Source organism: Nansenia antarctica (genome assembly GCF_963989245.1).
Source record: "Nansenia antarctica genome assembly, chromosome: 6".
Taxonomy (NCBI): domain Eukaryota; kingdom Metazoa; phylum Chordata; class Actinopteri; order Argentiniformes; family Microstomatidae; genus Nansenia; species Nansenia antarctica.
In genome coordinates this window covers 5737684-5752683 of record NC_137676.1, presented here as the reverse complement: position 1 = coordinate 5752683, position 15000 = coordinate 5737684, and the positions used below count along the sequence as shown (strand labels likewise).

The following is a 15000-nucleotide window of genomic DNA, read 5'->3' as shown; positions in this document are numbered from 1 at the left end:
ATAAATGGGCTTAGGTGGTGTAGCATACTAATATCGCATACTATCTAATCACAAGGTCCCTGGTTCCTCCCATCGACATATCCTCAATGTCACCCCCCCCCCCCCTCTCTCTCTCGCCCATACTTCCTGTAAATCTCTTCTGGCTCTCTCCCAATAAAGCCGGAATGCTCTAAAAACATATTTAAAAGGGCACGGGCGGTAACAGAACACATAAAACCCCCCATCATAACGCTGATATGTCCTTTATATGAGATCTGACCGTGAGTCGCTTCAGACAAAGGCGTCTGCTAAATGCCCTGAATGTAAAACCCGTAAATGAATTACTATTATGAGTTCTCTCTCTCTTGGGTAATTTCCATAAGGAGGATGACTAACGCTAAGTCTCCTGCCATCACAATAATGGAGTATCTCTAAGACTAATCCAACCCTCTGGCGCTCCTCCTTAATATTCTCTCTCGTCGGCCATTGTGAGGTAATTACCACCCTATTGTAAGAGCCTTGCAGGCTTTAGCTGAGGGTCCTTTTACCGTTTTTGATGGGTGCTTATGAGTGCGGAGGTCCACTTCCTTCACCTTCGAACCTGAGGGGGGGGGGTCGAGCGGGGGCCGACCTCGGGGACCTGGAGAAGCCTTTCTTCAGCACCCAGAGGGACGTTGACGTGCTGGGGAGGAGAGACACCACACACTAGAGGGTTGGGCAGACAAAGCAAAAGCACACACACAGGCCAGAGAGGTCCTCACGCACATACACACACACACACACACACACCCACGCACACACGCTCGCACGCATGCAGACACGCACACACGCATGCATATATACACACACGCTCGCACGCATGCACGCACGCACGCACACACGCACGCACATCAGACAGGAGCTGCTTGTGACCTTCTACCGCTGCGCAGTGGAGAGCATCCTCATCTACTGCATCTGCGTGTGGTTCTCCAGCTGCACAGCCGCAGAGAGGAATGCGCTACAGAGAGTCGTGAGATCGGCCCAGAAGATCACCGGCGCCCCCCTCCCCTCTCTGGAAGAGCTGTACAACACACGCTGCCTCAGGAAGGCCTCCAAGATCTCCAGAGACCCATCCCACCCTGGGAACGAACACTTTGCTCGGCTGCCCTCGGACAGGCGGTTCAGGACCATGTTCGCAAGGACAAATAGACTGGAGCTCAGCTTCTACCCCAGGGCCATTCAGGCCCTGAACACAGCAAAGACCTAGGTTCTAGGCCCTGGACAATCTAGACAATTTGATGGCAGCTACTAGATTGTAATCAAGTGCAATACTGAAACACAACTGTGAACATTTCAAACCTGCAAACTGCGACACTTTAAATGAATGTGCAATAACACTATGTGCAATATGACAACCCTCGGGTACATAAGGTTCAGAGATAGGAAATGTTAGAATAGGTATAGCATAGCATAGAGTACAGCACAGTGTTTTATTTGTATAGTATAGTATAGTGGATAGTGTACATAGCCTTTATTTATGTAAACCAGCTCTTTTCCCTTCTTGTTTTTAGTTTTTTTTTTCCTAGCACCAGGGGAGCCCCCCCCTCCCAAATTTCGTTGTATGGTACCTGTACTATATCAATGACAATAAAGACCATTAATTCATTCATTCATTCATTCACATGCACGCACGCACACACACGCATGCATGCATACACACACACAAACACACACACACAAACACACACACACACACACACGTTCATTGCTACATCCCGTTATACAAGTATAAGAGTAAAATTCGTAGGTTTAGAGACGGAATAGTTGTAACAAAAAAGACACGAGACCATTGAGCAATATAATAATAGAACTAATACAAATAATACAAATCACACGAGTATCGTACCGAGGCAACAGGAGAAGGTAGAGGTGGTATTAGAATAAAGAGCCTGTGAGCCTAGGATGTGCTTACGGGTATAGTCACCCAGTCCTTTGTTGGCTTGTTCGCAAGCCTGATTTGCTTGATGGAAAGTAGCTGTTGTTTGGCTACATGAATAATCATGTGGACTGTATGTTTGTTCAGCCTCATCATGGGTGTCATGGCATGCATTATGCAAATCGCTGCTAAGTGTTTTGTGTTGTTGGTGTCCTGAAGAGGAGCTGACGTTTCTTTCAGTTCCTCTATTGTGAGCAGAAAAGAAAAGGTCTCATTAGAACTATTGAAATCCTTTCAATAACGATTCACAATGAACCCCGTCGTTGTGTTAATTCTTTGTTTCACAATCGTGTTGTGTCGATCCTTTATGTGTTGGAGCATGTCACGAGACCGCCCATACATGACGCTGTGAGCAGGTATGGAAATGAAGGAGTGTGTTTTGTTTTGTTTCATACAACGCTCATATATACGTTCATTGTTGTTGCAGACGACAGAAGAGGAGCTGTTTGAGAACTGCGAGGAGAGTCCTGCTTTTGTAGAGTTCCAAGAGTTCCTGGGGGATAAGATTGACCTCCATGACTTTAAAGGGTGAGTGATGTCATCACAGAACAAAAACTCTAAACCTAACATTCTCAACCTAACATTCTAAACCTAACATTCTCAACCTAACATTCTCAACCTAACATTCTAAACCTAACATTCTAAACCTAACATTCTCAACCTAACATTCTCAACCTAACATTCTCTTTAACCACACTTTACCAAGCCTACCATACTCAAACCATACTTTGCTTTACATTTTCATTGATGATTCTGGTATTTGATAACAACAAAGATAAGTGTGTCATAGTAGTGATGCTGAATAGTCAGAGGGTCTATCTGATTGGTCCTAGTAGAGAGAGAGGGTCTATCTGATTGGTCCTAGTATAATGAGAGGGTCTATCTGATTGGTCCTAGTAGAGAGAGAGAATATCTGATTGGTCCTAGTATAATGAGAGGGTCTATCTGATTGGTCCTGGTATAATGAGAGGGTCTATCTGATTGGTCCTGGTGTAGAGGGAGGGTCTATCTGATTGGTCCTAGTAGAGAGAGAGAATATCTGATTGGTCCTAGTATAATGAGATGGTCTATCTGATTGGTCCTAGGGTAATGAGAGGGTCTATCTGATTGGCCCTAGTGTAATGAGATGGTCTCTCTGATTGGTCCTGGTGTAGGGAGAGGGTCTATCTGATTGGCCCTAGTAGAGAGGGTCTATTTGATTGGTCCTAGTAGAGAGAGAGGGTTTATCTGATTGGCCCTAGGGTAATGAGAGGGTCTAACTGATTGGCCCTAGGGTAATGAGAGGGTCTATCTGATTGGTCCTAGTATAATGAGAGGGTGTATCTGATTGGTCCTAGTGTAATGAGAGGGTCTATCTGATTGGTCCTGGTGTAGGGAGAGGGTCTATCTGATTGGTCCTGGTGGAGTGAGAGGGTCAATCTGATTGGTGGTTTCTTTGCCTAGGTTCCGGGGCGGCCTGGACGTGAACCACGGCCAGACGGGCTCCGAGTCCGTCTACACCAACTACGGCAACAAGGAGGTGATGTTCCACGTGTCCACCAAGCTGCCTTACACCGAGGGAGACGCCCAGCAGGTACCTGGTCACGCTGTAAAGGCCTCTCTGTAAAGGCCTCTGTAAAGGCCTCTCTGTAAAGGCCTCTGTAAAGGCCTCTCTGTAAAGGCCTCTGTAAAGGCCTCTCTGTAGAGGCCTCTCTGTAAAGGCCTCTCTGTAAAGGCCTCTGTAAAGGCCTCTCTGTAAAGGCCTCTCTGTAAAGGCCTCTCTGTGAAAGCCTCTCTGTAAAGGCCTCTCTGTAGAGGCCTCTCTGTAAAGGCCTCTCTGTGAAGGCCTCTCTGTAAAGGCCTCTCTGTAAAGGCCTCTCTGTGAAAGCCTCTCTGTAAAGGCCTCTCTGTAAAGGCCTCTCTGTAGAGGTCTCTCTGTAGAGGTCTCTCTGTAAAGGCCTCTCTGTAAAGGCCTCTGTAAAGGCCTCTCTGTAAAGGCCTCTGTAAAGGCTTCTCTGTAAAGGCTTCTCTGTAAAGGCCTCTCTGTAAAGGCCTCTCTGTAAAGGCCTCTGTAAAGGACTCTCTGTAAAGGCCTCTCTGTAAAGGCCTCTCTGTAAAGGCTTCTCTGTAAAGGCCTCTCTGTAAAGGCCTCTCTGTAAAGGCCTCTCTGTAAAGGCCTCTCTGTAAAGGCCTCTCTGTAAAGGCCTCTCTGTAAAGGCCTCTCTGTAGAGGTCTCTCTGTAAAGGCCTCTCTGTAAAGGCCTCTCTGTAAAGGCCTCTCTGCTTACCCTGTCCTGCTCCGTAGGCCTACATTTTAAAATGTTGGCATTTAGCAGACGCCTTATTCCAAAGCGACTTACAATCGGTACATTAGACTAAGCAAGTAAATCATCAATTCACCAGTCGTAGTAGGAAGAGTAATCTAGCTCAGGCCAGGGAGCCATTGGCAGTCGTTGTGAAAGAAGAAGAAAGAATTGTATAAATTATTTTTTACACTGGAGAAACAGTACAAGGGGAAGGTCGGTAGACATTTTAGGAGACACAGAATAGGGGGAAGCAGGTGTCTCAGGGGGCATCAGGGGAGGCTGGTGGAGGTAGAAATCGGAGGACGGGCATATTAACCAAGTGATTAACCCTAACCCTCACCCTCTGATGGGGGAGGGGGTTGGTGGAGCTAATAAAAAAAAAAATGCTTTAGTCACCACATGCAGTTTATTGTTAAACAGTCCTCTGAGATATTTGACTGTCGGGGGATGGAAACAGACACCCTAATGTGTCCACAGGGAGACCCAGGGAGACCCAGGGAGACCCAGGGCCCTAGGGTTAATCACACTCCAGCTGCCTGGGGGAGGCGCCCGTCAGGTCCCCTGGGTGTGGGGCGGCTGTCCAGAGGGAGAGAGAAGAGGGGGGGGGGGGGGGTGAGGGAAGGAGGGAGGGAGAGGGGAAGGTGAGGGAGGGCAGGGGGAGGTGGGAGGGTGTGGGAGAGAAGGGGTGGAGGGGGGGGACGGCCGGGAGGAGCAACACAGCATTCCTTACATGATATCCCTCAAACATCTTTCAATATCAGATGAATGAGCAATGCAGGTTGTTGGTACATCTACACACTGCAAAAGGGGTTAGTTCTCAAAAACAAGAAAAAAAGCTATAAAATGGGGGGAAATACTACTTAAAATAAGCAAAATTACCTGCCAACAGAATAGAAACATTCCGCTTGCCATTGTTAAGATTTTCCTAAAACAAGTGAAAGATATCTTGTGCAGTCAGACAAAAAACAAGCATATATTCCCTTGATTTAAGATATTTTATCTTATTTGTTTGCAGTGCAGTAGTTGTACTTATGGTTTCTCTCTGCGTGTGTTCCAGTTGCAGAGGAAGAGGCACATAGGGAACGACATCGTGGCCATCGTCTTCCAGGAGGAGAGCACGCCCTTCGTCCCCGACATGATCGCCTCCAACTTCCTCCACGCCTACGTGGTGGTGCAGGTGGAGAACGCCTGCTCTGACCACGTCCTCTACAAGGTGCTGCAGCTCTCCTATGGGGCCCGGGGGGGGGTTCCCAGACCTTGATTAAGCATAGTCCTAGACTGGTTCACCAGACCTTGATTAAGCATAGTCCTAGACTGGTTTACCAGACCTTGATTAAGCATAGTCCTAGACTGGTTTACCAGACCTTGATTAAGCATAATCCTAGACTAAAAAATTACTTTCAATGGAGAATCCCCATTTAGGGGCGGTTTCCCCAGATTAGAAGGAAATTTAATATTTGAAAATGGGGGGAGGCTATCAGGGGAGGCAGAGATTGTGTTTGATACCATTCCTTATTCCATTCCATGCATTACAATGAGATAGTTTGTGTTTTTGCAATTAATCTCTTCAAGCATCGTCTAATTTAGCATGTCAAATAATCATACTGTTCGATATCCATCCTAATCATATGACAGTATATAATAATCATCCTTCATGATTATGAATGACTGTCATCCGCCAGGTGTCGGTCACAGCGCGGGATGACGTCCCCTTCTTTGGTCCGGCGCTGCCAGACCCGGCCGTGTTCCGGAAGGTGAAGTCTCAGTTTCAAGTTTATTGTTACATCCCATTATACATCACACTAGAACAGCTGTGAGGGGTCATTTGACCCCTGTGAGTAAAGAAAATGTGTATATCTTTGCTAAATCTCTCATTTCAGGACCCTCCCTTCATGACTTTTCCTAGATATGTGCGTTCTACCACCCAGTATCCTTACATTTTCAAAAGTAGCCTGCTTCCTACACAGAAAAACTGCAAAATAGCTTCATACTAGCTTATCACATCAGGATAAGCTAATAAAGCTATTTTGCAGTTTTTCTGTGTAGGAGGCAGACTAATTTACAAGCGCCCAACTAGTGGTCGTTGTGTGTAAATAGCAGCTTGAGCATTGTAAAGACCCCCGAGGCGGCTCTTTTAGTAGGTAAAAAGGCACGGCTGTTCTAGTGATAAAAGAGTACAATTCTCAGGCTTCAGTACCTCGACATTGCAGCAACACATAAAGTGGCTATAGTTATAAAAAGACAAATAAGCAAATAAGGCAAAGACAAATAAAGTGGCAATGACAAATAAGTTAGTAAGTAATCAATAGCTGTAAAAGACCAGTAAGACGAGACAAATACTGTATATACGAGGTGAGCTGGTAGAACAGTGTAGAACCAGCCCGTCTGCTGAGGACTACAGTACAACATCAGTCACCTCTCTCTCTTCCTCTCTCTCTTCCTCTCTCTCTCTTCCTCCGTCTTTTGCCTTTGTCTCATCAGTCCAATTCTCTTTTTTTTTATCTCAGGGTCCAGAATTCCATGAATTCCTCTTCACTAAGCTCATCAATGCGGAGTATGCCTGCTACAAAGCAGAGAAATTTGCCAAACTGGAGGTGAGTTATTCAAAGGATGGCATTGTTCTGTCATTTCTGGTCTTGTTATGAATACTAAAGTGTCTGTGTGTGTGTGTGTGTGTGTGTGTGTGTGTGTGTGTGTGTGTGTGTGTGTGCGTGTGTGTGTGTGTGTCCGTGTCCGTGTCCGTGTGTGTTTGTGTGTGTGTCCATGTCCGTGCGTGTGTGTCCGTGTCCGTGTGTGTTTGTGTGTGCATCCGTGTGTGTGCGTGCATGCGTGTGTGCATCCATGTGTATGCGTGCGTGTGTGCGTCCGTGCGTGCGTGTGTGTGTGGGTGTGTGCGTGCGTGTGTGTTTCAGGAGCGGACGAGGTCGGCCTTGTTGGAGACGCTGTATGAGGAGCTGCACGTACACAGCCAGGCCATGATGGGGCTGGGGGGCGACGAGGACAAGATGGAGAACGGGGGCGGAGGAGGAGGGGGCTTCTTTGAGTCCTTCAAGGTAACCAGGCTGAGACAGGGGCAGAGACAGAGGCAGGGGCAAGACCAGAGGCATTACCAGGGGCAATACCAGGGGAGATACCAGGGGATGAGACAGGGGCAGAGGCAGGGGTAAGACCAGGGGTAATACCAGGGGCAGAGGCAGGGGTAAGACCGGGGGTAATACCAGAGGTGATAGCAGGGGCAATACCAGGGGCAATACCAGGGGCAGAGGCAGGGGCAATACCAGGGGGCATTACCAGGGGCATTACCAGGGGCAGAGGCAGGGGTATTACCTGGGGCAATCTCTCTAAAGAGGCCTTGTGGTCGTGGGGCTCCAATGTTCAACACCCATGATGCCATTCCTCATACAATGTTGTGACTAGACAATGTGTACAGCAAAGTGTTACTCAATTTTCTCTTTTGTGAATGTATTTGTTTGAAGCACAACAACAGCAGCAACAGTGTTGACACTGTGGGTGTTTTCTAACGTACCTGGTGCAGATAACTGGGAAAGAAACTAATCTTCTACTCAAGTTTTCGACACCGCTACACTGTTTCTCTGCTGTTCCCATCTTGTCTGCTTTTCAGGGATGCTCTTGTCCTTGCGGTTGCTTTATGAGTCTCTCTGTTAGGCTTGTCTGGAGAGAGGATGTCCTCTATCTGCGCTGTGCTGCTCTTTCCACTGAGCCCGTCGTCAGCTTCTCAGCGCCAGACGTCAGTGTTGTACTGTGGCCTTGTGCTGTGTTCTGTCTGCATGCTGCCCCCCCTGTGTTGGTACCCTCTCTCTCTCTGACCCTTCCAGAACGTTCTAGTTATGGCCGTGGGGATTGACAACACCCTCGTTGTCAGATCTCTCTCTCTCTCCTTCTCTCTCTCTCACTCTCTCACTCTCTCCCTCTCTCTCTCTCTCACTTTCCCCCTCTCTCTCTCTCTCCCTCTCTCTCTCTCTCTCTCTCACTTTCCCCCTCTCTCTCTCTCTCTCTCCTTCTCTCTCTCTACCTCTCTACCTCTCTCTCTCGCTCTCTCTCTCTCACTTTCCCCCTCTCTCTCTCTCTCTCTCTCTCTCTGCATCGCTCTCTCTCTCTCTCTGCCTCTCTCTATCTCTCTCTGCCTCTCTCTCTCCCTCTCTGTCTCTCTCTCTCTCTCTCTCTCGCTCTCTCCTTCTCTCTCTCCCTCTCTCTCTCTCTCTCACTCACTTTCCCTCTCTCTCTCTCTCTCTCTCTCTCGCTCCCTCTCTCTCTCCCTCCTCTCACCTGCCTCCTTATTAAGGTATAAAGGTACATTCCTTTCCGTTGGGTTGGGATTGTTTCCAGCTGGGATTACAGACCGGAGACGTATATAAGCCGTCCTTCGGGCCTCTCCCTACTCTCTGCTCTACGGCCCCCCCCCCCCCCCCCCTCCTCTCCCACTCACCCACACATGACTCACTCCCCCCTGGGCGCATCAGGCTTAGTGGCTCCCTGCTCTGCCGCTACCTTCATGATGGGCTGGATGGATGAGTGCTCTCGCTGTCCTGCTGTGATTCCTCTTTAGAATCAGCCCTAGAGTCCTCCTTCACGGTGAGGGGCTATAGTGTCCCTCCTCTCTCTCCGTAGTAGTACAGTTGCCTGGAGTCAGTCCAGGGCTGGTTTGGCAGGGCAGCTCCTCCATCTCAAACGTGTCTCCTCCTCCTCCTCCTCCTCCTCCTCCTCCTCCTCATCTTCATCATCTCTCCCCCCCCGTAGCGGGTGATCCGCAGCCGAAGCCAGTCTCTGGACTCCGTGGGCCTCAGTATCAAGAAGACAAGCGCTGTCTCCGCTAGTCAGAGCGGCAGCTTCTTTACCCAGAACAACCACAACCGGCCAGCGGAGAGCCCTAGGTTCTTCCCGGGGATAGTAAGTACTGTACACTAGCCTGAGCCTGCTGCTCTCTCTCTCTCTCTTTCTCTCGCTCCTCTCTCTGGTCTCGGAGTGAGCGAAGGTGTAGCCACGACGCTCCCTCTTGCCTCCCCTGATACCCCACTAGACGAAGCCCCCCGGACCTCCTCCTCCTCCTCTTCCTCCTCCCCATCCGGCCTCCTCACACTACTCACCCCCTGCCTAGCTATAGCGCTAGCTAGCACTAACGTTAGCCGTTAGCACTAACCTTTCACAGAACGAATGCCACAGGACTAGTCTGCTCACATCAGCTGAGCGTCGGTCTTCATTAACCCTATAGCCCCCCCCCCCCCTCCTCACTCACTCACACAGCCCCTAGACCGTAAACCAGACCCAACTGGAGACCCATTAGTAGCCAGCCATGCATTGACTTGAACATCTGCGGTGGGGTGGTGAGGTAAGGTGTTTTAACAGTGAATGTGTTCCGATGTTTGTTGTCAGTTATTTTAACCGCCGTATACTGACGACTGTGGATAGACTCCTTACGTGTCTTGTGTCTCGTGTCTGTGGTTGTGAGCGCTTGCCCCACGCCTGCTGAAAGCCTGCGCTTGACTTTTGCTCCCATGTTGTTGTTTTTTTTTACACCAGGAATACGCTAGCTAGCTTGTCGTGAAAGCTAACCGCACACTGTCCCAGGGTGTACTGTATACCGGGGGAGGCTGGTGGAGGTGGAAATCGGAGGACAGGCTCGTTGCTTTTCCGGTCCCGTGCGTTACAATGAACCTGTCCTCCCATTTCTACCTCCATCAGCCTCCCTTCATCTATTCTGTACATGGTGAGTATTTTGTTTGGGGACTTTCTCTCAGACATTGTGGCATTATGTTGATCCAGTATGTCTGAGTCCTGACATTCCAGTGGCTGATGTCAGGTCATTTCACTTCGTCATGGTCAAAAGAGTGATTTGATTGGGGGGGATTGTTTCAATGTTTCCTGAAACATTGGGTCCTCTGTCGCCACGTTGTCATGGCGATGCAGTGATACCGGTTCTCAATGTAGCGAAGGCTGTTCACTGCTTTCAAACTCTGAAAGGATGAAAGGAAGCACATTTTGGAAAAGTCAAAAGATCTTTCCCTGTTATCTCCTCCCTCCCCGCCCCCCCTTCCTCCTCCAGCACACACGTCGTCTAATGTCAACATCTACGTCAAGTAGAGAGGCAAATAACACCTAACAAAAGATACTGGTTATTCAAATGCATGAAACGAACCGCAAGTTGTCCCTAATCGAGACCAACCTGTTTGTGACTGTATTGTGCCTATTGTGTTTTTGTTCATAACCGCTTCCTAACCCTACTGTATAACAATGTGTCCTCCTCCTCCTCCTGATGTTTGCTGTTTCCTCCTCCTCTTCCTCCTCTTCCTCCTCTTCTCCTCTTCTCCTCCCTCTATTCTTTAACAGGCCTAGTTCTCTGCAGTGTCGTCACAATCACCGTCATCTCTTTCTCTCTCTCTCTCGCTGTCACAGTCTCTCTCCAAATTTCACTGCCTGTCGTGAAGCGCAAAGTGCTTTTCTCTCTCTCTCTCTCTCTCTCCCTCTCCCTCTCCCTCTCTCTCTCTCTCTCTCTCTCTCTCTCCCTCTCCCTCTCCCTCTCTCTCTCTCTCTCTCTCTCTCTCTCGTAACTGCTTTGATTGGTCTCCTCCAGCTGTGTAATGTGTTTTTTGTATTTTGTTTTATTAACATAACTGCATCTAATTTCATGCTGTTTTTTAATAATCTTCTTTCTCTCTCTCTCTCTCTCTCTCCCTCTCTCTCTCCCTCTCTCTCTCTCCCTCTCTCTCTCCCTCTCCCCCTCTCTCCCTCTCTCTCTCTCCCTCTCTCCCTCTCTCCCTCTCTCTCTCTCTCTCTCTCTCCCTCTCTCCCCCTCTCCCCCTCTCTCCCTCTCTCTCCCCCCCGCCCTCTCTCTCTCCCTCTCCTCTCTCCTCCCCTCCCTCTCTCTCAGTCATTGCTTGTACCAGGCAAAAGTCCCAGTAAATACGGACGTCGTGGCAGTGCCATAGGAATAGGAACAATAGAAGAGGTTCATATCTAATTCTACGTCCTCTCTCTCTCTTCACCCTTTCCTCTCTGTCTCTGTCGCATGACTCCACTCACTGCACCATGACCGTCATTGTAATGTACGCCCCCTGTGTCAACCGCTGTTTACCCTGTGTTTACTAAGGAACCATTTGATAACAGTGAGTCTTATTTAATTAATGAATTAATAATTAATAATGCAATGATGAGGTGATAACACTATTACCCAGGCTTGCCAACTCTCAGACACACGCTTTCACCTTCGACCTCTCTCTGTCACGCTGCCCACACAATTCTCACGCCAAAACACTGTGTAGGCCCGACCCCCCCCCCCCCCACACACACACACACACACACACACACACACACCCCCCCCCACACACACACACACACACACACTACAACTACTACGGCTACTCAGAATCTCACTCTAGCCAGGTACCCAGAGTGAGTTGGCAGTCCTGCTATTACCCCTGTACGTTCTAAGTTAAATAGGTCAAGTAAAGGGTTATTATTAGCCACTTTTCATCAGATTGATCAGCCAGGTCAGGTGGTCAGTCGGACGCCTAAGCTCCTCCCCTCGGGCCATGACCCGTCTTGTCATTGGTCCCTGTTGCGTGTTCGTTCCCACAATCCTCCCCCCTCACTCTCCTTTCTTTGTGTCTTTGTGTTGTCACATGACATAATCATCCTTTGTGGTCTCCATAACTATACTGTGTACCATCTTGTTTGCCAATTGCCATCGCCATTTGTTTAAAACTATAAATATTAATAGCTCAAAGCTACCCCCCCGCCCCCCCTACCCACCCACCTAAAATAAAACACTAGAAATAAAAAAAAGGAATTTTCCTCAAGGCCTTTGAAGCCACATTAGATAAAAAGCCCTTTTCAAGTCCTTATTTTGAGAGCTTACAAAGGGAGATGGGCTGAACAAAGAGCTCACTCAGAAAGCCCATTTCTGTGGTAAGCCCTGGAGTGCTGGGATCCATCTTTCATCTCCTGCCCTCCTCCTACCCTGCTCCGGCTGGCACGGGGCTTTGACGTTAAGCCTCTAAGAGCTATATTCTAATGTTTTCTTATCTGCGTTACAACTCGGAGGCAGTGCCACAGTACCCAGTTACTCAGTCTCCTGAGAACGGACCGGACTGTGTGTATCACTCTTAACACAATATCTCTTCACACCTCGTATTCTTCCTGTGAAGACGGTTAAAACCGTCCATCTCACGATTTAGCCCGACCATGATAACTCTATATAAGTTAGGATCAAATAAACCTATACCATTTTTATTTTCTTTTATATTCTCCTCAGTTAAACTGAATTCGGAATATATTAGCCTCAACTGAAGAGCGAATACAGCGAACAAACAAAACAATAAAGACTAGGCCTACTGCTGAAGCTACTGTATGTTGGCATCAACAGGGGAGGCTGGTGGAGGTAGAAATCGGAGGTCTCATCGTAATGCACGGAATGGAATGACGAATGACATCACTCCTCATTCCACGCCATTGCATAGGGCAGTGGTTTTCAACCCTCTCCTCGGGGACTACCAGCCGTTCCACATATTTGATCTGTTCCACCACCAGCACACCTGATTCAACTAATCAAGTGCAAAGCAATTATGTTGAATCAGGTGTGCTGGTGGTGGAACAGATCAAATATGTGGAACGGCTGGTGGTCCCCGAGGAGAGCGTTGAAAACCACTGGCATAGGGTATCAAATACGTTCCTCATTCCATCCCATGAATTACAATGAAGCCCCTACCTCTTGATGTCTGCTCCCCCCCCAGCCTCCCCCTCACCGGTTGGGGTATTCTAGAGACGGTTATGAATGAATGAATGAATAAATCTTTATTTCAAACATGATTTAAATTTTTTTAAATAAAAACGATTAGCTAATAACTAAAAATACAGGTATCACTGTTCGAAAGGGAGTAGGATGAAGCCTAAGCTAATCATGTCCTACCCCTATCTGTCGCTTCCAAGTGAGAGCAATAATACTTAAATTATATAATCCATTACATAAATTACAGTATCCACAGTACTGATAATTTTACATTCTTAATATTGAAACGACACAAAATAAATAAATAGACCTAATTTTCCATTCTTACCACTGAAACAACACAAAATAAATAAATAACAAACATCAGTATCCGCAATGTAATACAAAATACGGTGATGGTAAGAGAGCGTGGGTATCACGGTGCCTCGCTGATGTGTTTTTTTTTTCTTCCCTGTCAGTCGTTGATCATCCCTGGGAAAAGCCCGACCAGGAAGAAGTCTGGTCCGTTCAGCTCCAGACGTAGCAGCGCCATCGGGATCGAGAACATCCAGGAGATGCAGGAGAAAATGTGAGAGACGACCAATGTCAAGAGAGTGTGTCACACACACACACACACACACCCACACACACACACACACACACACGCACGCACGCACACACACACACACACACACACACACACACACACATATTCCAAATACCATAGTACCACAGGAGCAGGACAACAAATGTAAAAGAAAAAACGTAAAAGAAAAAAAGGGAATGTCTGTCTGCTCAAACTGTTATGCTGCCACTATTATTTGCATGAAGACGATGACACACAGACAAACAACGTTTTTTTTCTACCTACATGGTCAGAGCAGGCCAGGTCGACTACGACCATGTAGGGTTACATTTACATTTCACTTTACATTTTACATTTTACATTTTACGTTACGTTTAGCAGACGCCTTTATCCATTGGATAAAATCCAAAGCGACTTACAACAACTACATTTGTCTAAGTAAGTGAATCATCTATCCAACAGTCATCATAAGAAAAAAGTAATCTATGCTAGGGCCAGGGGGGGGACCATTAGCAGTCATTAAGATTTGATTATTCATATTAATAATTTATTTACAGTAGAGAAACTGTAAAGGGGGTTAGAGGGGATGAAGAGGTCTTAGGAGGGAAGTTAAGATGAAGAAATTATGTTTGTTTGTTTGCTGTTGTTTTGGGGTAATAAAGATCGACTTGACGTGACTTGATGTACCCCCCCCCTACAGCAGAGAGAGTAGAGAGTGTTCTCCAGTGACACAGAAGACCCCAGACAGTGGCCACGCCTCTCAAGAGCCCAAGTCTGAAAACTCATCCAATCAGAGCTCACCTGAGGTGCTCACTACAAAGAACAGGTGAGCACTTTGAAGTTTCAGGTTTATTGTTGACAGTTACATCCCATTATACAAGTATAAGAAAGTAAAATTCGTAGGCTTCAGTTCCTTGATATTTGCAGCAGCAAGAGAACACGAGAAAGAAACACTTGTGTTGACTGAAGACATAGACCCACATATAACATTATCATTCCAGAATATTATCAACACGACAATATAACATGACACAATCAACATGATTGTTGCATCCAAGTACAAGAGAATACAATTTGTCTGCTTTGTTTCCTCTGCATTGCAGCAACTAGAGAACAATGGCAATAGTTTAAAAAAACAACAACAATAAGACAAGAGACAATGGAGTAGCATAATAATGGAAATAATTAAATGAGAGAAATACCATGAGTAGAACCCTGAGGTAGCAGTAGATGACAGCAGGTAGCAGTATAATAATGTGTGCGTGGGATGTGTTCGTGTGCATGTGTGTACACATTTTAGCATATCTGTGTTGTTTGTGTACGCACATGATCTTTACCATCAGGTCAATGTGACTGCGTTGAGAATGATAAACCACCCCTAATCCGATGACTAACATCGTGTGAAGCTGTTTGACAACAAACCAGAGACAGGCAGGGCTGGAGCCTGGTGGGTA

The 15000-nt window shown here is 47.3% G+C and overlaps 1 protein-coding gene across 3 annotated transcripts in view; it reads left to right on the top strand.

Annotated features, from left to right (window-relative positions):
- rap1gapa (RAP1 GTPase activating protein a) overlaps positions 1 to 15000 on the top strand; it is a 31880-nt gene that overhangs the window by 11759 nt on the left and 5121 nt on the right. The window contains exons 10-18 of one of the 3 annotated variants that reach the window (XM_080535023.1): positions 2382 to 2482; positions 3398 to 3527; positions 5296 to 5451; positions 5921 to 5992; positions 6746 to 6832; positions 7151 to 7291; positions 13440 to 13549; positions 13928 to 13984; positions 14247 to 14372. In XM_080535023.1, the coding sequence (XP_080391149.1) occupies positions 2382 to 2482; positions 3398 to 3527; positions 5296 to 5451; positions 5921 to 5992; positions 6746 to 6832; positions 7151 to 7291; positions 13440 to 13549; positions 13928 to 13984; positions 14247 to 14372 (980 nt within the window). Of the gene's footprint in view, positions 1 to 2381; positions 2483 to 3397; positions 3528 to 5295; positions 5452 to 5920; positions 5993 to 6745; positions 6833 to 7150; positions 7292 to 13439; positions 13550 to 13924; positions 13985 to 14246; positions 14373 to 15000 lie in introns of all 3 variants that reach the window. The other 2 variants (XM_080535022.1, XM_080535024.1) reach the window with 2 other exon arrangements.